Source organism: Prinia subflava, chromosome 5 (assembly GCF_021018805.1).
Source record: "Prinia subflava isolate CZ2003 ecotype Zambia chromosome 5, Cam_Psub_1.2, whole genome shotgun sequence".
Classification (NCBI taxonomy): domain Eukaryota; kingdom Metazoa; phylum Chordata; class Aves; order Passeriformes; family Cisticolidae; genus Prinia; species Prinia subflava.
In genome coordinates this window covers 29,731,899-29,756,586 of record NC_086251.1, presented here as the reverse complement: position 1 = coordinate 29,756,586, position 24,688 = coordinate 29,731,899, and the positions used below count along the sequence as shown (strand labels likewise).

General features: G+C 45.8%; 1 protein-coding gene across 1 annotated transcript in view; it reads left to right on the top strand.

The window, feature by feature from the left end:
- PLEKHD1 (pleckstrin homology and coiled-coil domain containing D1) overlaps positions 1–24,688 on the top strand; it is a 35,342-nt gene that overhangs the window by 6,658 nt on the left and 3,996 nt on the right. The window contains exons 2-13 of the mRNA XM_063398725.1: positions 20–169; positions 305–660; positions 7,676–7,769; positions 8,641–8,730; positions 9,225–9,301; positions 14,047–14,138; positions 16,866–16,918; positions 19,045–19,139; positions 20,039–20,132; positions 21,200–21,378; positions 21,869–22,001; positions 23,798–23,942. Of these exons, the coding sequence (XP_063254795.1) occupies positions 512–660; positions 7,676–7,769; positions 8,641–8,730; positions 9,225–9,301; positions 14,047–14,138; positions 16,866–16,918; positions 19,045–19,139; positions 20,039–20,132; positions 21,200–21,378; positions 21,869–22,001; positions 23,798–23,942 (1,201 nt within the window). The 5' untranslated portion in view covers positions 20–169; positions 305–511. The remainder of the gene's footprint in view (positions 1–19; positions 170–304; positions 661–7,675; positions 7,770–8,640; positions 8,731–9,224; positions 9,302–14,046; positions 14,139–16,865; positions 16,919–19,044; positions 19,140–20,038; positions 20,133–21,199; positions 21,379–21,868; positions 22,002–23,797; positions 23,943–24,688) is intronic.

The window sequence follows — 24,688 nt, the reverse complement described above, 5'->3', positions numbered from 1 at the left end:
CTGCCCCAATTTTCCTCAGGACAAATGAGAAGAACCTGTCTCCAAGCGCAAGATTTTGGGAATATGTGTCAGAGATGCCTGTCAGTAAAACATCCGTCTTGCCCTAATTTCTGCATGGAATGCTGCAATGTCGAGTGAAATAACCTTCCAAGCTGGCTCTGGTGCAGAGGTATTTTGGCTGATGTTATTGCTGAGAGCTTTTTTTCTGATGAGCTCTTTCTGCCTCTCTGTGTTTCTGATGTCTGACTCTCTTCACTCTTCTTTTTCCCTTGGGCTGGGATGTGTGCTGTTTGCAATGCATCAGGAAGTAATACGCAATGAGAAAACCCTCATCATCTGTGCATCAGGGAGAGAATTACTGACTGAGTGCTGAGCAGTCAAGTTATTGATTCAAACCAAAGCCCAGTCTCTCTGTCTGCTGGGCTGGTTACATCCTGCTGGTTCATTGCATTTAATCGGATTCCCTGAGCTGCCACGCGGAGGGGGTGAGTTAGAACCAGATCCATCTATAATGTTTGCTTCAAAATCCAGTTCTGTCTCCCCTTCTCCATCCATGGAACAGGCAGATTCAGATGCTCTGGACATCAGCACCAAAGTGCAGCTGTATGGCGTGCTCTGGAAGAGACCCTTCGGGAGGCAGTCAGCCAAATGGTCCAGGAGGTAAGCCACAGTTGCTGAGGGATGCTCGGGTGAATTACAAAGCCTGAGGGTTCTGGGATAAGTTAAGAGCCTGAGTGCTTGACTCTTCAAGTGCAGCCCACGCAGAGGCTAGGGGTAAAACTTGGGGCATAGCTTCCCTGCTGTTGTGAGTCTGCACTACACATGTGGCACCCCATTGTGCTCTCTTCTTTATCTGTCCAGCCTTGTGCTATGTGTGCTTCAGGGTGGGAATAGAGACTAGCTGCCTCCTCTGGATAATTATGATAGTTTCACGAAAGGGGAAGAGTCAGCTCGTGTATTTTGCCCCTAAACTGCCTGACCTTTTTGTTTTAGCACTCAAAGCTCTTTGAGTCCCATGGGTGTGAGATGGCAGGGCTGAGCTGACTGCGAGTGGGGCTGTATGTGCATGTGTGTGCCCTGCAGGGTCTGTGCACCAGCTCCAGCACTGACAGTGACGATGTGCTTGGAACAGCACATGCAGGCTCTTCCCCAGGGAGAAGGTGGCTCAGAACTCTCTCCCATCTGATGTTAGGGAGCTGTAAGCTGCTGGGTGTTGTCTATCAGCAGCCAGGAAGTTTGGAGCTGGAAAGCATTTGCTATAACCTTTAACCAAGGACAGAAGTATGGTCTATAATACTGAAGTGGTGGGTCAGTTTTAAGTTTAGAGTTGATGTATTTTCTTTATGCAAATCACTGGATCTCTGGCACTTGCCTTTTGTGGGTAAGTACCTTTGCTGCAGTCTGCAGTGTAGATACAAACAGTCCATTTCTAAAGCTGTCTAAAGCTTTGCTCTCTGTAGTAACCACAGTGCTGCCCAGTCTGTGAAGATGGCATAACCTGAAAAAAAATTTACTTGAGAAGCAGTTTTGTGTTTGTAGCAGTCTTTGACCTGTGTGTGGGTTTTATTCCCTCCCATGCCAAGAACAGCGTATTTTCACCCAGAAAAGAATTTGTGCTGATGCTCCCTACTCAGCTCCCAAATATTGATAAATAAATGAATTATGTCTGGAAACTAATGTGATTGTGTTACGGAAAAGAAGTGGACAGAATAACAGAGGGGAAGGTAATTTGCCATGGAGAAGGCATTCTTAAAAGGCTCTCCATAATAAAAATTTCTTGCAAGCAAATGGCCCATTTCTGCTCCCTCTGTCATTATTTATTTAGTGCTGTTCTATTCCTAGAAGTCACCCCCACCTTCAGCAAGTGGTAAATATTTTAGTGATAGCAGCTGGGAACAGAAGGGGAGGTGCCTGTGGGGTAGGGATGATAGGGAAGATTAGTTGCAAGCACAGCAGCTGAGGGTCCTGGGGACCAGACACAGGTCAGTGAGAGCTGAACATGGAATATGTAGTGTTTGGAAGGAAGTGAGTACTGGGGTAAAAAGACTTGAACAGGAGGAACAATATGTTGTTGATTTGTTTGTTCGTTTTATCATGGGAGAGACTTGCTTTAAAGTAAAATAACCTTGCGTGTTATTATAACAAAACATTATGGGGAGGTAAGGAGCAATTCATTCATTTCCCCCTCTTTCCCCCCATGCCCAGCAACACATAGCTCGTTAAGTACATTTTTTTTATGAAAAGGAGATGTTTCCCACTCCAGTTAAATTAAGAAAAAAAAAAAAAAGACTATTGCTTGATGTCATTGAGGACCCAATCTCTGATAGATATAGGTTTTGTCCTGAAATCTTGGACAACAGTACTACTCTCACTCCCAAGGAAAGTCTTTCCAAGATATGGGAGATAAAACTGTTTGTAAAGGAAGGATTGATCTCATCAGGCCATCAGCCATGAAGATGGGTCTGTGTGGGAGATACATGATATTTACTGGCTTGATCCCATTCATTTGGCTCTAGTAGCAATGCTTCTGGACATACTGAGAAGAAAAGCAAGAGAAGGATGGAATCTGACTTGATAGATCAAAGAAAAAGTGTCCAGGCACAGTGTCCAGTACTTTGGTGATGGAAATCCCAGGTTTTGGAATTTCATGGTGGTAGAGATTATGCAGGGAGCAGGGAAGGATAGCAGAGCCTTGTTTTAGTCAGGGCTAGATCTGATGGCACCTGTGGAGACAGCTGAACTTGACCTGCAGCAGTTGTCTGAAGCATTTTCAGTCCTTTCTTCTGCCCATGCAATGGTCTGCTCTGAAGCCCAAATATTTTGTGCTGCCTCAGGTACTGTCTGAGAGTGGGCTGGATGCTTCTGGCACTGGACCAGTGTAGCTGTGATTTATCTGCCAAGGCTGACATCTGAGCATGCTGCCTTTCAGAGCCTGATTTTTGAAATGCCATTAGCAGCATCCTAATTCCTGTCTCTTAAAGAAAGGGAGTTCTATTCCTAATGTGAAATTTCTTTCCTTGTAAAGTAATATCCTTCCAACTGAGAAGCAACTGTCTTCTGAGTTTACTGGTGCTTTTGACCAGTCTAAGCTTGGGTCACTGCTGGAGTGGCTTTGGAAAATCATATTCTCAGTCCCTGACTCGTGGCCCTCCTCTTCCAAACAACTGCACCCCATTCTTCCTTCCAATGCACAACAAGCAATTTAGTCTCTCCTAGTACAGAAGTTTTACTGGTAATGGCAGCAGCCTGGCATGGGGGCTGGAGTCAAATACATATTGTGCATACCCGCCTTGGATATGGCATGAACAGGAAGCTGTACTTTCTGTATTTCCATATAGAAATGTCAGGCTCTAAGCTGTCACCACCTGTGGCTGAGACTTTGAGGTTCAGTGGGACAGTGCCAGGAAGGGGCATTTGCTTGGTGGACAATTGACCATCAGAAAAGCAATGTGAAGCATAAGAAATTGAAAACAGGAGAGAACAAAACACAAAAGATGCCTTTATCTCTTTGTAAATCCATCAGAGACGACAGGTTGGAAGGAGGGAAGCACAGCACGGTAAAGAGGGAATTTTTTTGTCTTTTCTTGAACCGGTCCTGTCTGTGGCATTGCAAAGCAGACATGTAACCTTGTTTTCCACAGTGGCTGCTAACAGTCAGTGCATGTGGTCAGGGGACAGATGAACAGGATAATTGTTTGGGACCGCCTTCTGCTCAGAAACCCCCCGGGAATCGCAGAGCCGCTTGCGTGTGCAGCCCGGGGGCCGGAGCTGCCGAGGCAGGCGGTGCCAGGCCTGTGCTTCCCTCCGGTCCCTGTCAGGCTCCCGCCCGCCGCTCGCCGTCAGGCAGCAGCCGCCTCCCCCCGCCCGCTGCCGGCCCGGGCCTGCTCCGGGAGGCAGGCAGGGAGCCTGGAGCTGCCGGGAGAGGCAGAGCGAGGGGCAGCGACTGCGGACTCTGATCTTTGTGCTGATAGAGATCATTTGCCCATCGGTTTCCCGGGCTGTCCCCGGGGACAGAGGACTGGGCTGATCTAGTGAATGGGATTCGCTGCCTGTGCTCCTGGCCCGGAGAAACACCATCGGAATAAAGGCCCAGGGAGACTGCTGCAGTTTTATAGTGTAACTACTTCATCTGGGCCACTGTCATGTCAAAAACTTGTACAAAGATTAGCTAATTAATTTCATTAGCCCTGTGTGATACAAAGAGAGCACTTGCTCCACAGAGATCAGGTATCTCAGTTTGTCCAGTATAGAGCTGTTGTTTCTGCTTTGCATCTGAGTCACTCACATGGTTACCATTCCTCTGCTATTCTGATTTAATTACACTGTGCTTTCAGTGGTTCCCTAGTGCAGGATCCAGCAGCGGGGATGGGTGACCAGAGCAGCTGACCACAGGAATGTGTATTACCTGTGCTGCCTGTGGAGTGTGGCTGTGCCAGCCTGTCTCACCTCTTCACCTTTCCTGCTGTTCTCCAAGGTTTTGAACTCTGCTCTGTTCTTAAATAGCTTCTTTTTCGGGTTCTTGTTTGTATTCAAAATCTTCCCCTGCCTTTACAGCACTCGCTTTTCTCCTGCTGCCACATCTGTGCCTAATTCAGACACATGTTCAGTGTCTCCAGTCTTGCAGTCACAGTTCTGACTGTCTCTCCCCATTCTCCCTTGGCCATCTTTTCCCTTTCTGCTCTTACTCACCTGGCTGCTGCTTTAGCCTTCAAGCTGCTCTTGAGTCTTGTCACTCTCTCCTCTATTCTTTTGCTTCATCCCTCTTTTCACCATGCTGCATCAATTGTCCCTGGATTGTTGTATGGAGACTTTGTCCTGAAGGTCATTTAACGTGATGGTCTTGGTTGCTCAGGTGTTGCTTTGCAAAAAAGGATAGATGAAGGAATGTGATCTGAGCATAAATATATTATGTGCACAAGTTGACCAGATTTTCAATGTTTTTCCTTCATTACTTGCAGTGGGATTTTGTTCTTATTATTTTTAAACTCTTATTTTGTATATTTTCATTCCAAATCCCCATATTTTCTTTCCACATCTGTGAGGTCATGGATCTAAAATTTCATTTATCTGTGAGAGACACATCAGTTTTTGGAGATTGTGCTATGTTTTGTTCTTATTTTTGCTTTGATTTTGGGTTCCATTGGAGCATAGTCAATGCTATGAAGATTATCAACACTGAGCAATAAAAAGTATGTAACAAACTAAACCCTAACTTTAACTGGGGGTTAACATTCAGGTAAAAAAATCACACAGAGTTAAAGATCGATATCTTTATCTGTCTGGCAAATGTTTCTTGAGATTAGACAGACTGAAAAGAGTCTTGGAAGTGATGAGTAACTTTCTCTGTTTCATGTGGTGTGTTGACTTTTGGCATCTCTAGATTCATACTTGTGCCCACAGTATCTGATTCCCTCTGACTCACTGGACCAAGCACAGGCCATTGGGCAGGCAGGTTTGTTCTTTTAAGATGTTATTTCTGTATTTATTGTGCAGATAAGGCAACATTTCTCTCTAAGAAATGAAGCCCTCCTTGAACTAAGCATAGAGTTGGAGACAACAGAAAGATGCAGCTACTCAAAGGAAAACTTTCTTATGGAGTTAGTGACCAGATGTGAGGAAAAATTAATCAGGAAGGCACAGGGCTGCTGTTCACAGAAATGATGTGCACAGGAGGAACAAGCCTTGTCTGCTCTCTGGAGATCTCTGATGTCTGCCTTGGCAAAGTGCCTTTTTCTCCCCACCTCTGATGTCAACATGAGGAGGTATAGATGAGAGGGTGAGGAGAAGAAAAAAAACTGGGGAACAATAACTGCCACTGGTGTTTGTATGTTCTGAAGATTTCTGGATGTAAATATGCACCTGTTCAATGACTGTCAGTTCTAAACACTTTAGAGAAGGTATAAAGTAGGTCCAGAGCTTGAGTTTGCTGCAGATTTTCAGAAGTGTAGCTTTGTTCTGTATATTTTTTATTGCCCCAAGAATCCGTGGTCTCTGTTTTCATGGCATTTGGCAATCTCATCTATGTTGCCAGAGCCATAGCAGAAGAGTGAGAGACAGAAGCTGATGGAAGCAGTAAAGTTTTCACCCAGGTAAAATAATGAGAATAATTATTATTAATACTTATATATTATTTTATTATGATTATGATAATTCTCTGCCAGCTTCAACATTTTTCTTTAGCTTTTGGAACTAAACTGGTACCAGACTGCAGTGCTCATCTGTGCTGGAGGCAGGACTTGGCTCCATCCTCTTCAGGAGAGGACTGGGGGCAGATGGGCACATGAAGGTATTGGAATTGTCCTTGTGGATCAGCGCCCTCGGCCTCCAGCCCATTACTAATGGTGGCTTCAAGGAAAGGTGCAGGAATGCCCAGGCTGCACAGCCTGCAGCACTGCCTGTAGAGGTCTCCTCTTGTCCCCTCCCAGAAACAGGAGGGTTTCTTGGGAATGTTCTTATTATTCACAGAAATGACTTATCCTTTCCAGTTTCCTCATGATCTCTTGTCCTCAGGACCACATGGAAGTGGTTTACACAGCTGTGTTTTGTGAAGGAGAAAAAGTTCTTAAATAATTTTCACCTTCTTGCCTTTCACTTTCTTCCCAAATCTCTCTTTCTTGTGTCAGAAAACATGTACAGAACAGAACAATACACTTGCTTTGTCACGTACTCTTTTACACTTGTCCCCATTTTTTTTCAGCTGCTCTTCATAATTTTTGAGTGCTGCAGAGATTTAGACCAAATTGAAACTAAGTCAGGTATCTCTCCCCTGTACCACTGCCTGCAGAGTACATGCAACCTCAATTTTTGAAGAGAGGAGGGACTCTCCAAGGGGCATTTCAAAAATCCAAATAGGTTAAAGGTGGCACTCCTTTAATCATAATTTTGAGGACACACTCCAGAAAGTTAGGGGCTTGGCTTACAGAAGCTGTGATATTTTGTGGCTATACAATGATCATCAGGGCATACCTAAGGCTAAGTGAGCAGAACAAGACATATTTTAGTGTTACACATATGAGAAAAAAAATTCCATTTCCTTTGTAGTTGTGAAGGTCAGTGACAGCAGAGTTTGCCAGGTGCTCTGCCTAAAAATATCTCTCAAATTTATTTCTGCTCCTGAGTGCTTTGGTGGCCAATTTTTGCCTCAAGTGTCACTTGGGGATGCTAAGCTGTGATTCTCTTACAGAGGAAACACTTCCCTTGTGGCTTACGCTGACACGGGAGAGAAGAGGGTGGCAGGCAGCACGTTGCAAAATAAGCATTTAGTGGGTCTTAGCCCATGCAAGAGACCCTTGAATAAAAAAGCAGCTCTCTCCAATAGGTTGAATTCAACACATGAGCTGGAGAGGGCACACATGTAGAGATGCCCAAAGTGTGTGGTCCTGTGTGGGCACAGGGTGCTGTGCCAGTGCCCTGAGAGCCTGCAGCACCGTGGTTTGCCCTCAGCTCTGGTGTGTGCCTGCTGGGGAGAACTGCAAGCACAAGGTACGTGAGCAAGGCATGCGCTGTTGAGCACCAGCTCTTGGCTGGGAGCAGAAGTGAGGCACCTCACCTTAGTCTTAGGTGGGAATAGTAAACACTCCTGTCAGAAAGCAGCTTTAATTAGGTGGAGATTTGCTTGTGCTGTGAACCACAACCTCCATTTCACCAGAATGTATTTCCCTTCTCTGTCTTAAAGGTTCTTCATCATTAAGGAAAGCTTCCTGCTGTACTATGCTGAGAGTGAGAAGAAGAGTTTTGAAAGCAATAAATACTTCAATATCCATCCTAAGGTGAGCAGTGTCTGCACAAGGAGGGAGCTATTCTCTTTCTAGCAGTCTCTCCCCCTTCATCCATGGGCCCAGCAAGTGATGAAGAGGTAAGTCCCAGACATCTCACAGGTCCAGGGAAGCCTCAAAAGGGAAAGAATCATGTTGGTACATTTTCAGGATATTTAATGATTCAGCAGGCATATGACTTTTTTTTTCTTTTGTACCTGACAGTAGATATATTCCCTTGTTTTCATGATCTAGTCAACTAATCTTGTGAGTATAAAAACACTGTTGGCAAAGCCAGTGGTGGGGCTGAGCTCCATTTGCCTTCTGCTCCTAACCTGTACTTGCACCTGCCAGCAGCTGCCAGCCCACGTGCCCTCAGTTCTGGAGGCCTCTGGAGCTCCACAGGGGGACCCTGTGCCCCGAGCCTGCTGTTGTCCTCTCTGGTCACTGGAGGCTGATGTAGCCCATGAGCTTCCAGAGGTGCTGATTTCACCCATCCTGGCTAGAGGCAGCCAGCTGCCTGTCTGCCCTCACAGCACACAGGGGGTTGGTGTCAGTGACTGCCATGAATGCACAGCCTCTCTCATGATAGATACTGCACTGAATCTGCGATGTTTGTCCCTGTTGGGAGATCACTTCCTCCTTAATGAAACAGTTTCTGCTTCCATGTTCTAGCTAACAGCTTTCCCTCCATGCTGAATGCTTCCCTTCCAGATACTGGCTGAGGGTTTCCTGGTGGTAATGAGAGTTCCTCTGCTTTTCAGGAGCTGTGTGTATTGCCCCTCCAGGGGCCAACAAAGTGGCTGAGAGTGAAAGTTTAGCTCCTGGTTAGTTGATAGTTATACTTGGTTTTTCTCACTGATTAGAGTGTTCTGTTTTATCTCAGGGTGTCATACCCCTGGGAGGCTGCATTGTGGAGCCCAAAGAAGAGGCCAACATGCCTTATGCCATAAAAATCTCTCATGAAGACTTCCACGTAAGTAGATTTCTTTTCTTCTAAAACACTCCAAACACATCAGAACAGGTTAATGCTGATGAGCAGAGCTGGACTGGCAGTCTTTTCCCTCCCCACCAAGGTATGCCTACCCTCTCTGGACAGACTATCCTGAGAGCAAGGGTGTCTTAGCATCTGGAGTGCCCTCAAGGCTGTGCTGCTGCTGCTTTGACAACCAAAACGGAAGCTTGCACTTTCTGACACCAGGATTTATGATACTAGCAGCCCAGTAGACATTCTCAGGAGCCCCAGAGCTCATGTTGCCCTATCAGTATTATTCCTACTGTGACTGTTTGCTGTGTGCACACTTTCCAATGTGTGGTAGGCCTAGGTCATATTTGCTCTCGTGTGATGCTTCTTGTGGTGGGCTCTCCTCCCACTACAGCTGTGTCCAGATCATGCCAGGAGTGCACAGAGGTGCATAAGGCACCAGCCTCTCTAATCTGGGTTTTTTCCCCTCCCCTCCCCTCTTCCAGGGTAACATTGTTCTAGCAGCCGAATCAGAGTTTGAGCAGGCTCAGTGGCTGGAGATGCTACAGGAGTCTGGAAAAGTGTAAGCTTCTTTCTATTCCTTATTTGCTTTGGTCTGCTCTGTAGATGTGTAAAGAGGAAGAAGCCTGACTAGAAGGGCTATGGGAAGTCAGACAAGCTTTTCAAAAAAACTGAGAGCTTCACTTGCCTCCTGGACCCATCCATTCTCAAACAAGTGCTCTAAAACTGATGCAAAGCTTTCCACCTTTGTTATGCAGTGTGTGTGCAGTGTGGCTCTCTGCTCACCACCCCAGGCTGTCATCTGCCAAATGCTGATCTACTGAATCCCATCTGCTATCCCTCTGTCGTGCCTCAGAGAGGAGGGGCCTGGGTCTGAACGGTCCGTTTGGTGTGAGAAGCAAGGCTTGACAGAAGTGGGGGTCAGACAGCCTCTCCATATGAATTTGGGGTAAAGTAAGAGCAGAACAGGCAAGACATGAAGCTAGGGAGCAGCTGCTCATGTGGCTCTATGTCCTGTGTGAGCAGGGACCTCACCAGCACAGTACTGATCAATAACAGTAATTGTGATGCAATTCTGTGTCCGTGGGGTGTGCATTCCTTCTGCTCAGCTCTGTGGGAGCTCAGGCCATGCAGCAGCAGGATTTGGCCTCTCAAAACAGTTTAATTGTGAAACGCCGAGGCAGCCTAAATCCCAGGAGAAGCAGTGTTAGCAAAGCCTTTCCAGCTCACCTGCAGGGGTGAGAGGGTTTGATTGCTGTGCATGTTCAGTCCTGGCTCACACTGCTGAGAATGCCGGACAGACATTTGCAGTTTGTTGGCCTCCAGCTCTGCAATCCCCCAGCACCCAGGAGCCTGCCAGTGCAATGAGCAGCTGTCCTGTAAAACCAGAGCAGGCTCCTTCTAAATCTCAGCAGATGCAAGAAGAGATAACACTTAAACAGGGATTTGAGTTTCCCAAATGAGATATAGAATCTTCCTCGGTCTGCAGGGCAGAGCCTACCATTCCGCTATGAGGCTTAAAGCAATCAGTATTTTGCATAGCCTTTCCTGGCTGCATTACAACATGTGTGAGCTCTTGTCACTGTAGGAACAAAAGCTGTTTAACTTGTAATACCAGTGTGTGCATGTATGTGTACATGCTAAGGCAACATCTCAGTTAATTTCAATGTTGTGAGGCTCCAAATGTTGATTTGTAACTAATGGGGAACCTTAATGTTATGGTGGATCAGCGCAAGCCAAGCTCTGTGCTGCCACAGTGTGTTTGGCCTTGGTGCTGGGACAAGGTGTTACCTCCATGGTAGTGTATGAACTGAACACAAAGCTGTCCACTGAAGTTCCATGGGTGCAGGAGTCCCATGGGACACAAGGCCCAAGGCAGAGGTCTGCCACCCACTTGGCACGAGCAGCCTTGGCCACTGCAGAGGGAAAGTGACAAGACACAGGGTTTGCCCTTGAGCAAGTTGGAGATTTTTGTTAAATAGCACAGGTCTATACTTACCTTTGCCAATGTTAAGATGAACTGTTTCCAAGGGCAATAATTTGTGACCAAGTTCTTCTTTCAGGTGTGTATGGGGGAGAAGAAGGAAGGTAGCATAACTCAGGAAGGGTGTGCACAAGTAAGGCCTGCACTGCTGCATTTGTCACAGAGCCAGCCTGTTCACTTGTCCATGCTTTAATATTCCAGCAGTAGCATTTAAGGCAGAAAGTAGAAGTGGCTGCTAGCACACAGCAAACCACCTGCACCTTGCTGAAAATCTGCCTGAGGCACCTTTCCTCCCCTCTCTGCTTCTGTTCCTGCATCAGGGAGTGGTGCAGTTCTCATGCCAGTCTCATCAGTGCTGATGGTAGCCTGCATGTGAGGAAAAGCACAGATTATGTGATTCAATGAGGTCAGGTTGGGAGCTAAACCACAGTCAGAAAGGCCAACATGGGCCAATAAATTGATCTGCAGTGAATATAAAAGCTAAAAGAATACAGTTGAATTATTCTAGGCAATCTGTTATAATGTTCTTTTGTTCCTAGATGGAGATTGTACTGCCGGTGGCACCACAACACTTAGCTGGGATCATCCTGCTGTTTTCATCATTATTTAAAGCTGACAAAAACCTAACAAAAAAACCAAAACCCCATAAACAACCTCAAAAAAAAAAAAGTCCAACCTCAAACAAACTCCATAGCCTGAAATACGGAAATAGGCAAGGATAGAAAAACAAATCCAGGCTGGGAAGTATCCTCTGTCCTTTGTTTTAATTTTGTCCACTGCCTCTCTCCATCTGGGGTGGGTCATGTGTATGTGCCTGCACAACCGGTCATTGCCTCGCCATCACAGTCTGCTCTGTGATCCCTTTGGTTCTTCACTCCTTTCCAAGCCTCCTGCCCTGACAGGGAAATGGCTTCTTCAGTGCAGAGGGGAACTGATGGGCTCCCCACACTTCCAAAGTGTTGTGGCTTGGATTTACCATGCTTGCCAGATTGTGAAAGCTTTTTGGATACACACACAGCCCTGACTCCCAGACTGCCAGGCTCTCTTCCCACTGAGAGAGGCTTTGCTGGTGTTGGGGGAGAAGGGCACACATAACCTCTCTGTCCACAGCAGCATTCCCTGAACTGGTAGAAAGTAAACTTGGTGGGCAATGCAGGAGAAAAAGTAACACAGTACTTATGTCCTGTGGACTAAGAAGTGCTAAGTGTCTCAAAAGATTGGCTGTGGGTGCTCCCAAGAAAGGTAAAATGCAGCCAAAGCTAAAGAGATATTCCCAGTGCTCCAGAAGGACTGGAACAGACAGTGATTGAGATATATACATGATGGAGATTCTCTACAGCTTTGTGGTTGTTGTTTTGGTGGTTTGTTTGGTTTTTTTTTTTTCAGGCAGGGGGTTTCTACTTGTCCCATGAGCCTTCCTGGCCCTATGCTTTCCAGTACTTCAAGCAATGTGGCTTTTTTCAATGAAAACTCGCTTGGAAAGAAATACAAAGTAAAAGAAGCCCTTGGTTGCCCCTCAGCTGAAGTCATAACCTGGTACCTCCCTGTAGCTGTGGTTACACTGGCAGTGGTTCTAGCAGATAAAGGAATAAAAGCTTAAATGCTACACAGTCATACGAGTGTATTTTTTAAGTCACACAGCAGTGGGTGTAGTAACCTTTGAGCAACAGACAGGCAAATGTCCTGTTCGTCTGGAGAAGGGAGGGAGCACTGAAAAGATGAATCTATAAACAGACACCTTAAAGGCTACTGATGTTTTGAAACCCTCCATGTAATCACGTGATAAACTCTGTCATTCCCCCCACTCCCATCTTGACCTGTTTGCTTCTCTGGGATCAGATTCATCCTGTAACAGGGAATGTTAGTGAGAAAACACATTCACACCCACATGTTCTCACTCCAGATGAAGATGTCTACCTGTGGGCAAAACAGCACCTTTTAAATTAGCGTTCTGATTTCCTCTCTACCTAAGAAATAGCCTTGTTAGCTGACAAGAAACACATATATCTGCAAAGAGCTTGGGCTGCTGGAGCTGTGAGCTGCCTGGTCCCTGGGGTGGTGTGTGTTTTATTTATTTGTCTGGCTTTTATAAGAGACAAAGTACAGCTTGCCTTGAAATAAGAGATTGCCAAATTAACAGTTTCCAAACAGTTACAATTTCAAATCGTTCACAAAGAGGCCTTTACAGATATTTAATATTTATAACATCCCCTAGGATTTAACAAAGATGGAAGAATTTCTGGGCAACAATTGCTGTTCCTGTATGCACATCTGTATAAACAGACTGCAATCAATTTTATGTATGTTTTAATGTTACGCATTTTATATGTGTAGATTTTTTTTTGTAATGAAACATGAATAGAAGTGAGCAGCAAACTCCATTTCTGGTTCTATTATTGGGTTTTTTGCATCCTTGTCCTTGGTGTTTAATATTTGTATTAAAGCCTAGCCTGTCTGTCAATCAGTAATGGGTATCTGCTCCACAGGCCCTTTTTTTTAGCTTTGCTTCATAAAGTGTTTAAGAGACCTTGAGATCCTCTGGCCAGTGGTCCTACAATAACACAAGGTGCTCTTCGAATATGCCTGCTTCCTTTAACATTCCCTATTTGCCAGCATCTTGTCTGACTTTTATCTCTGCTTCTTCATTGCCAGGAAAAAGCACCTGACTCACAGTGTAGGGCCAGACACCAAGTCCTAGTGGCTTACAGCTTTAGCAGAGGAGGGGTTGATTGGTTCCAGGATGGATGATGGATGCCAGGAAGGTAGAAGACCATAGGAAGGATTCAATAAGTAGTTGAAGTCTGAAGGGGAAGAGTGACTCTAATAAAAAATACTGGAAAGGCTGCAGAAGACCATGTTGCTGGCAGTGGGAAGTTACTAGAGTTAAAAACTAAAATCTGGTTCTAAAGTCTGTCGTTTAAAGGGTTCAAGGTACGTCCTGTGGCAATTGTGGGCTGTGGATATGCTGGATTGGTCTGGAGAGCCCTCAAACTTAAGCTCAGTATAGAACTCTCCAGAACACTGGAAAAAAACATTTGAAGGCCTGTGAAGTGTTGACATACAGCCTATGTATAACAAAAAACAAACAAACAAACAAAAAAAAACCAACAAAAAAACCCCACCACCAACAACAAAAAAATTACTGAATGCCAGGAGAATTTCTCCAATTCATTGGTGGGGAAAACTTTTAGAGAATCATGGTCCCAGCTGATGAGAGTCTGTATGTTTGAATTCCTTGGTAGTTTGCTAGGCTGAGTCCCCTGTCCTAGTCCATGGGACCCTTAGCTCTCTTACATTGCCTCCTTTGTGTCTGCTCTCCTCAGGACCTGGAAGAATGCCCAGCTGGGAGAAGCCATGATCGAGAGCCTGGAAGCTCAAGGACTACAGCTGGCCAAGGAGAAGCAGGAATATTTAGGTAGGAAACTCTTACTCTGAGAAGCCATAAAGGCCAAAACAGTAATTTTGCTTTTCCTGGAGTTATCAGTGTGGTCAAGCCAAGCTACAGATTTTCTCTGACCAAAGCTTTTGAATAGTCAGTAGCTGAAATTCAGGTCTAAAGGGAGTCAAAACATGCAAAAGTGGGATCTGGACATCTGTGTGGAGTGTGAAGGAGGAATGTGCTTTGCCCAGCATGCTGCAGTCCTCCATGGCTCATCTATACAAACCTTTGCCACCCCTGAGAGGTTTGGATGTGCTGGTTTCAGCTGCTCGCAGGCAAACAAACAGTAGTTTTGTCTCCCTGAATCAGACAGGACTGATACTTCTGAGGTTGGTCACACCTTTTCATACATGAGTTTTCTTCATCTAGCTGGTGGCTTTTTTGGTCTTACTCTACTTGATCTTTGTGTTTGCTCACACTGTTCATATTGGAAGTGGGAGCATTTACATGGGCTTGTTTGAGGTGTCTAATGGCAGTGGCTAATCTAATGGCAGTGCTCTCTCTATAGGCAGTGGAGAAAGAACACTTGCTCCAGATGAATGTAAAATAATTTAGGTTTGAAGAGAGGTAGATTACGTAGTCCTATCCCCTATTTAGGAACCAGCCTCTGCATGGCCTGATAACTTGGATGCTCTGACTGCCTTGGGAGGTCCAGCTATCTCATCCCCACACTGCTATAGGAAGAGCCAAGGGAGAGTAGCCCTTTTAACCCAGATGCCCCCCTACAGCATTCCTCAGGTCTAAGAGACCTTCTGACCTGGGGGCTGAGGGTCACTTGTCTGGAGAGTTATCTGCTTTAAATAAGGTAGCAGACATTTGGGTGCTTCAGGTTGATGATGCCTTGAGCAGGGGCTCATGGTATCTACTCTGAATTGTCAAGCCACTGGAGGAGTCTTAAGGAGCTTTTTGCATTTCTGCATCCGTGCTGATCAGGGCTGATCTCAGTACGTGGTCTGACATGTACCAGTGATCATAACTCCAGTGTCAAGGCATGTTTATTCTGTCCATCCAAGCACTGTTCACACATGTGAGGTGATGGATGGGCTCGTACGTGAGGCAGGCAGGGAGAAGGGGTTCCACACCTGACTAAGGAATAACAGGGGATGCTGAGAGAAGGACCCGAAGGGGCAGAAATAGGAGGAAAATTAGAAACAGGAAAGTTTCATCAAAACATTATTTTGCAACCATCAGAGCAAACTGAAGAGCTCAACAGATGAAAGATGTCTTTAGTATGATAAAAGAAAAGGTGGTGGAGGAATAGAGGAATACACATTCTGTGGCAAACAGGAGATATTTGGAATATGATATATATGTTTCACTGGGTTCTTTGATCCATGACAAGAACATTCAGAGCTGGTCATTGTCACAGTTGGTTACTTTCTTTTGACAGGAACTGTCTATTTCTGTATAAGTGCTAAGGCTTCTGCCTCATTAGCCTTACCTTCAATGATCTGTGTCCATCCTGTAGTCAAGCTTTGAGGTCAGGTACTGTTCCTGCAAGCAGGTCAAGGTTCTCTGGAGGAACACTGCTCTGAGGAATTTCTTGATTTCACACTGAATTATCTTCCACCTAGCTGGGATCCAGGTTTCACTGTCAGACATGGAATTTACAGAACCCATCAAGTCCAGGGCTTGGGCCCCTCAGGAGGGGCAGAAGAGTGAAGGTGGGAGAGTCTCCGTGTAATTACAGTGTATCTGTGCTGGGTTCTGGCCAGGAGGAAGAGAGTGGGAAAGAAAGGCAGCAGTGGTGCTCAGCAGAGCTTTGGTAATGCAACACTATTTCTCTGGCACCAGGAGCCCTGCTCTGGGCAGGAGGTAGAGGTCTGCATTCCTCCTAGGAGTAGTAATCCTGCCAGCAGCAGTAACCTTGTCAGGTCCTCAGTACCAGGGAAACCAGTAGCACCTCACTCACCTGACATGAGGAAGATGGAAATGCCACACCCAATCTGTCCCTGCTCCCGTGGCAGAGCTGAACTCGAGGCTTGATCATGAGGAGTGTTTCTGGCTGGGCTCCTGTGAGTGTGGCTCAGAGCTGCCTGAGGCAGAGCCTCTGAGCTTGGAGCTGGCACAGCATAGGTGCAGCAGGGTGAGGCCCAGAGCACAGCCTCTGCTGGGCGTGTGTGTATTCAGGGGAAAAGAGCAGCTGATGTTGAGGGGAACTGCTCTGTACAGCAGAAGTTTTGTGGCTTGGCTTGAACATCCCAAGGTGACAATAGGGAGTTGGCAGGGCTGGGCAGTGCTGTCCAGAGGGCTAAGGAGAGGATGATGGCTGGGCAGGTGAGGATGGGGCACTGAGCTACAGGAAAACTGACTGCTGCTACATGTTGTGTGACTTTCTGCACTCACCTGACCTTTCTGTGCCTTGCTCCTTATCTGTGAAGCAGAGATAAAAATATTTTCCTTACTCAGCTGGAGGATGGTGAAGGTGTTCTTAATGCTCTTTAAGAACATTGAGAAGAAACCTTAGAAGGAGTACAAAGCAATATGCTTGTTTAGTTTATTAAGTTATTTGGCAGGAGGGAAATTATAGAACTTCCCATTAGTGCCATCTCAGCCTTTGGGCCCTCCCAGACAAATACACACAAAAGAACAGGGAATTCTGCATTTTCAAGCTTCCAAAAAATCAGTGTTTCTCTGTTTGTAAATATCCGGAGGATATAAAATGCTTTTCTCTGTGCTTGGAGTTTTTTTGTGTGCTTGCAGATAAACTAATGGAAGAAACGGAAGAGCTGTGTCTGCAGAGGGAGCAAAAAGAGGTGAGTTCATCACAAGCCAATTTCTTTCAACTGCCACGTGGCAGGGCTGGGAGGTTGGGACTTGTTGGTTCAAAAGCATGTCAGTGTTCAGGGAGAGAGGCTTGTGGAGGCCAAGAGTCTCCAGCCAACCTCTGGGTCCTGTGGATGAGGAGAGGTATAAGACCTGTGCCTACAGAGGTGTAGCCCTGCTCCTTTTCCCTATTACCTTCCATGCAGCAGTTTTGCCAGTGTGACTGCAGGAGGACCAGGGCGGAAGATCAAATGAGATTCGTACTCACTGAATTGAATTACACAATTGTTATTTCACAGATTCAGGAAGATTGTGGCAATTAAGACCTGTCTCCACAGTTAGAAAGCAAGTAAACAAACATTGTTCTAGCACAGAGTTACTGTTGTATCCAAAAAACAGATACTGAGAAACAAGGAGCACAAAAACAATGTGGGTTTTTTGGACACAACAGAGAAGAGAGAATAAAAAATGTTGCACCAGGGAAAAATCAAGAGAGCACTCCCCTAGATGTGACTATTATACCTTAATTTACCTTAGAATAGAATGGTTTGGATTGGAAGGGACCTTAAAGATCATCTCATTCCAACCCCCCTGCCATGGGCAGGTAAGGACATCTTCCACTAGACCAGGTTGCTTTATCATGTTTATAATTGCTTTTCAAACGATTCCTAACTTATAATTGTTTAATATAATAAAAGTAGCACATCCTTATATTTACCGATCCAAATCTATACTGATTTTTATTGCACCATCATAAAGTCATGGCAAGATAGCTGTGCAAATGGATTGTCCTCTTAAGCTGTTGGAAAGTCTGCATGGATATGGACCACCATGTTACAATGTAGCAAAGTGCCTCATGCTCATTTCCAGTTAATCCAAAATGACTGTTCCCTCTCCTTAGGAAAGGTGGCAATGCTTACCCAGGCTTCTCAGGCCTGTATATTTCTTGCATACACTTCTGGAGAGCTAAAATCCAAAAGTGTCTTGGACACTTGCTTAGGGCTAAGCTCCTTTTGCCTTTGCAGAGAGACATCTGCCCCTGGTGAGGTGGCCTGCCGCACAGCCCACAGCCACAGGGAGGGAAATGACTTTGAAGATCTTGGAACAAATCTCTGCTCTTCCAAAGCCACACACAGTAACTCCACTGCCCACAAAGAGCAGATGGGGCTGGGTTAGTTTGAAGGAGTTTGGTGCTGTGAAGGACTGAAGCTAGAGCTCACTGAACTGTGGTTTGACCCTCTGGGAGCCTGGAGGCTTCAGAGCAGTATGTTGGGAAAGCAGCTTGAACTATGTACCTGCACCATGGAGCAAGAGTCTTACTGCGAATTTATCCAGTGCCAGCACTGTTCTGTGACTGGCATGGGCCCACAGCAGGAGTTCTGCACAGCACCTATGGCTGCAAGGGGATCTGACCAGGAGAGGGACCCTTGTTGGGAATTTTGGTCCTGTCTTTCTCCATCTGCAGTAGGTCTCAGTGCAACTGCTTCCGCTAGACTAAGGGAAGAGACTGTTTCACTACATGAAAGAGAGCTTGTGGTATTTGGTGCTCTCTAAATATGGTTTTATCAGCACAAGGGTAGTGACAGGCTGATTAACTATGCAAAGCTGTAACTGAATCGTTTGTGCTTTCCTGCCCCAGTGGGGGTTACAAGAAGGGCTGAGATGGCCTTTCTGAAGTATCACATTTCAGGCACAGAAATTCAGGGATTGCTGCATTCTGAGGGTATCTGGCTTTTCTGTATCTGCACGTGTGGGTGCCTGAAAATGCTACCTACAAGTGAGTCCAGAAATTCTCAGGGAGATTTGGACCTTCTGTATATATGTGGCTGAGCTGACCTGTGCAGGGAGCATGTCTGAGATTTCCAGGTGCTTGGTAACCTGGCTGGGACTTCTGGATGTCTGAAAAACCTCAGCCAACCTCAAATCCTTCTAATTGCTCCTGGACAAAAGTGTGGTGGAATCAGACACCCTGTAGCTCTACACAGCCTGGGTTAAATGCCATGTCAGAAGTCCTGGGCATTGTTAACAGGGAAGCCTCTCCTAACTGTGTTGGCAGGGTACAATCCTGTCTTCTCTCTTGGGGCAGGGTACAATCCTGTCTTCTCTTTTGGGGCAGGAACTTGAGCGTCTGAACCAGATCCTGGAAGCAGAGAAGCAGCGTTTTGAAGAGGTGGTGCGGGAGCTGCGGCTGGAGCAGGAGGAGATCAGGCGGTACGGCAGCAGGGCAGGAAGGGGACACAACTCCCACACCAGGCAAAAGTACCACTGTGATGAATCAAAACAGTCTGTAAAATCCACCTATTCTGTGCAAGTAGGAAGGAGATGCTACATTGACCAAGACAGGAATGGTTGTGGGCTCTTTACCTGCATTTGCTATTGCAAGTGACTAATAGAATACAGATTAGCTTCATGTTGCACTCAGGCCTCCAGCAACTTAATTTCAAAATGCTGGGACACAAGCAAGCCCCAGATGAGTTGGAGTAGCATGGCAATGGACAGGTGCAAGAGAAGATTTCAGAAGGGCAATTAGTTCAACTGACTCAGCAGCTATGTGGGGTCCAGACACCTGGATCTGGTTTTCCACCATCAGCTGAATGACAATGGATGTATGATGATGTTACCTCACCGAGAATAGTTTTGTCATTTTTCAAGTTAACTATGCAAAATAAGAGCAGCAAAGGTACTTAGAAATAGAAGAATCCAAGTGCTTTGCCCCAAGTGTTGAAAGGGCATTTTTTGCTATTGCTCTCTTTTTTAGTTTTCTTTTTTTCTCCCCAAGTAGCATCTCAGAAAAGCCAGTGTGATTTTGCAAACCATTTTTGTTCTCATAGGCTCTGCTTAGGTGTGATTGCCCTGTCAGAGCTCTTTCAGTTCAACCGTGGCTCTGCCCTTGCTGGAGAAGCACAATAACTGTTGGGTTGGGTTTGATGATCAGGAGGCACAGTGCAGTTCCTGAACACCACTAGTGTGTCCAAGGCAGGATGTGATGCTTCCTGGCAAACTTGTGGCTGCAGGTCCTGCACCAGGAGACCCACAGTCTGCACAGCCTGGGCACAGTCTGTGGGGCTGTTGTTCCCCTGCAATAGCTGTCACCCTTTTTACCTGTTTAGGGAGCTGGAGCTCACAGCCCGCTCCCTTAAAGGAGTGGAGGAAGAAAAGAAAGAGCTGCGAAGCCTGACACAGTCCTTACAGAACACCCTAGAGGTGAGTGACCATTCCTCCCCTCTGAGTGACAGAATTCTGGCCTGAAAGCAATGCTGTCCCATGGAATGAATCCAACATCTGCTAATGCCAGAGTTGAAGTGCTGTACAGATGCCCAGGTTCATTTTGTAGCTGTTATGAACACCCAAATCCCCTGTAGAAAAGGATGAGAAATGGCACAGAGCACAACTGAACCAAGATTTTCTCACCAGTACCAGGTGATACGGTGGTAGGACAATAACCATAATAAGTTGTAGTTTAGGAAGATTAGGTGGAAGAGGAGGCAGAGAATTTTCACTAGATGGGCAGGCAGGCAGTCAAAGAGGCTGAGGAACCTTCACTGTGGGCTGTTCTTAGACTAAACAGGATTTCCAAGGAAATCATGTGCCACACAGGAATCTAGGAAACAGAGTCCTGATGTATTAAAATAATTCCTTACTGGTGAGATTTGTGGAAAGTCTTTTCTAAATGTATATGGTTTGTGAAATTTCCACACAGTTGGCATTCTGAAGCTGCAAGGTCATCTTTAATGTTTGTGTCAGATCCTGCAAGTTTGTCCAAAAATCTGTTCCTTTGAGCTCTTGTCCTTGCCTGTAGTTATGAAAAAAAGAGCTGGAAAGCTATGGAAGTACCATTCCTGCCCTAATTGCACACTGAACACTTTGGAGGCAAACAGCATGATGTGTCCTATTTCCTGCAGTTAGAAGTACCACAGAGGGGATGCCTCTAGCTCCCTCTGAGGGACAAGCAGAGCAGGGAAGGCAGGGAAGCTGCCTGCATGTGTGATGCACCAGGGAAGCTCAAGGTTCCAGTCCCTGAGCTGTGTCCTTACTAGCATATCACATCAAAGCAGCCTGCTGGTTCACCCTTTCATAGCAAAGGCTATGGTGGAGGCTTCCTCCCCATGAAGCAGGTATGAAATGAAACCCAAATTTTGTTATTCCTGTGTTTAACCTGTATGAGGCATGTGGATATATAGATGGAGGTACTTAGTAAGGAAGAACCAGGCAGGAACAGGAGCAGAAACGTTAGACTTGGCTGATACTCACAATCTCTGTCCTTCCTCAAGGAGCTGTCCCTGGAAAAACAACAAATGCTGGAGATGCTGGAAGAAAATGAGAGCCAAGTCCCACCTCCAACCAGCCCCAGCAAGGAGCAAAGCCCCATCTGGGGACTGCACTGCAGCCTGCGACAGATTGAAGAGAAGATGCAGCAACTTCTGCAGGAGAAACTCCTAGCAGAGAAAAGGTGAAGTGGGAAAAGAGGACACTTCTGCTCAGGCTTAGTGGTGCCAAATGATGTGACTGTCTGCTGACTTGCTTTTTGATTGCCAGCACCAGACAAGTCTGGAATCTTGTCTGGTTCTAGTGGCAGGAGGTGAGGTTACAAATCCTTCAGAGGAGACAGAGTGAGGCAGGGCAGCTGAACTTGCTCCCAGTTGGGCCTGCTCCTTTCAAACCAGTACCTGGACATGTGAAGGTGTTCATGGCCTGTCCATAAGGAGTTTTTGGTGCTCCTGGGCCTCACCTGGGAGTTGAGAATTCAAGAACTGTCCACCTGGCTTTCTGCAGCAATGCCTGTGTTATTGGAATGGAGCACACAGTGCTCCTGTTAGCGTCTCTTTGCTCTGGGCAGTCAGGTAGTCGAGCATGCCCCATCATGATACTGAGCTCCTTTCCTTCCTGTGAGTTGTGCTGGGGTGGGAATGGTCATCTCTCTTTGCTGTGCCATGCACCAGGATGAAGGAGAATGAGGAGCGGTCTCGGGCGCTGGAGGAGGAGCGGGAGTTTTACTCTTCCCAGTCGCAAGCGCTGCAGAACTCGCTCTCGGAGCTGACTGCAGAGAAACAGCAGGCAGAGAGAGACCTCAAGGTATCCCCTGCATATCTCACATATTGCTGTCCCTGGGCTCAGAATGCTTCCGTTTTCTCTTTCAGTTCATCCCCTATCAAGCCAAACTCTGGTTTTATTTAGTTTTCACATTGTGGTCATAAATCTTCATTAACTGTGCCTCATATTGCCAACTCTATCCTGGCCTGCATCCAAAGCAGAGTAGCAGGCAGGGCGAGGGAGGTGATTCTGTCCCTCTGCTCCACTCTGGTGAGACCCCACCTGCACTGCTGCATCCAGCTCTGGAAGGACATTGACCTGTTGGAGTGAGCCCAGAGGAGACCACCAAGGTGCTTGGAGGGCTGGAGCACCTTTCCTGTGAAGACAGGCTGAGAGAGTTGGGGCTGTTTGGCCTAGGGAAGAGAAGGCTGTGACAAGGAAACCTTACAGCAGTGCCTAAAGGTGTCTACAAGAGAGCTGGAGAGGGAATTTTACAAGGACATGTAGTGATAGTACAGGTGAGATTGGCTTCAAACTGAAAGAGGAGAGGTTTAGATTAGGTATTAGAAAGATATTCTTTACTGTGAGGGTGGTGAGGCATTGTTGCTCAGAGAAGTTGTGGATATTCTGTCCCTGGAAGTGTTCAGGACTGGGTTGGATGGAGCTCTGAGAAACCTGGACTAGTGAAGATTATCCCTTCCCATGGCCGAGGGGTTGGAATGAGATGATCTTTAAGGTCTCTTCCTACCCAAAGCACTGTGATATCATGGTAACACATGAAATTGCCATCTTATATCTATGTAGTACTACTATTTATTTTTGTATCCTGAAGCCTGATTAATCCATTCGGTACAGTCTTTTAATTTGCTACTGTGAAAGCATAATTTATAGATGGAGAGAAGAAAAAAAAGTAAAAGAGGAAAGTAGACACAATCAAGAATAAAGATGATTTCAAAGAAATGCTAATATAGATGTTGCAGAACTGAGCAGACATCTTCCCTTCTCACTTTTATTCAGAAAACCAACCTTAAAAGTTTTAAATCTTCAGTAACTTCTGCAAGAACTTGGGTTCAAAAGCAGAGGAATTCAGCTGAGGGACCAGCCCTCCTTTGTAACAGACAATACATTAATCTATGCAAAGGTAACTGGACAAAGTATGGTATTTTATTTAAATCTACATAATGTAAAGGTCATATTAACAATTGGCTGTTTGATACGCAACCTCCTTATACAAATATTTTATCCAGAAAAACTCCGAGTTATTCTTTTTCCTGCACATCCAATATTTTCTTACCTTGTAACCTACTTGGCCAGACTAAAGCTAAGTTTACCTAAGCTTAGGTCAACTAAGGAAGTAGCTGGCAACTGCTAAGAAAATAGTCTTAACTAGTTGTTAAACTAGTACTGTATTTCTAACTTCTTTTATGTTTTGTTTCTGAAACTAAGCACTGTACATCCCTTTGGGGGAACTGCTTGCCTTTTTCTCAGTCTGTCTCAGCTGGATTGATGTCCTTCTGTTCCTGCTCAGCTGCAAGTACTTGCATTAGCACAAATTCATGTGTTAAAATACCATCTCTGATTCCATATGGTTTATGCAATGGGAGGAAAACTGTGAAAAAATGAAGTCAGAGTAAAGGAGAATCACTATAACAGTCTGGACTTCAGATTCTGTCTGAAGACATGAGAAACAACTTTATGTTGCCTTGCAATATTTCTAAGGATTTCCATCACTGTTGTCTTTTCATTTTCATCTGTGGCAAGTCCCTCAGACCTTGTGAGTTACCAGGATGTCTACTAAGAAACAAGCTGGTTTTCAGCAATTCCTTTTTCTTCCTCAGGCTGAAGTGAAGGTCCGCATGGATCTGGAGAAGAGGCTGAGAGAAGCTGAGGAAGCATTGCAGAGCTTGGAGCAAGGCTTAAACTCTCTGAATTGCAACAAGGAGAAAGAGAAGAAGATGAAAGCAGATGTCAGTAACTTGAGAAGTAAGTTAGTCATTCATCCTCTCTACTGAAGAACAAACTTAAGAGAGGAAATTTCTACCTATCTTCCCAGACACAAAAAGAAGATTCCAAATTAGCAAAGCTGCACATAAATGTGGTCTCCCAACTTCTTGTATCTCCACCACACCTCCCCTTTGAGGAGCCATAATGTGCTATGTAGGTAGTTGGTGCTTTGCCCTCAAAAGAGGTTGAAATTATACCAGCCTGTCAAAGGAGCATGAAATTATTCCAGCCTTCTCTGTTGGGTGGAAGGCAAACCTGGAGATGAGCAAATACTTTCCAAAATGTCAAACCGGGAAGCTGTGGCAGAGCTACAAAAACTGACTACTGACTAGGTGTGAGTTATAAGGAATCCTCTAATTCCCCTCAAGGCTTTATTTCTCAGCCTTGGTTACAAGAATATCACCACTTTAAGGAGGCCCATGGTTGCTGTAGCAACGTGCTGGTAGGTGACCCAGAAGGTGAAGTTTGGATCTTTTCTCAGAGCTGAATCACAGCATCAGCCCAGCACTGCAGTGCACAGGTCAGGTGTAAGACTGATGTTCCTCACAGGTTATCCCTGTTTCTTTGCCTTTTCTTGGTTTGTTTGGGTTGGGTCTTCTGGGGTTCTCTTGGGAGGCATTACCCTGGCATTTGGCTTGAGTCAGGCTTGGGAACTGACATCAGCAGCCTCATTTGAGTAAAATCTTGCTCGTTTTCCATGCTCAAATTATAGTGCAGGGAGAAGC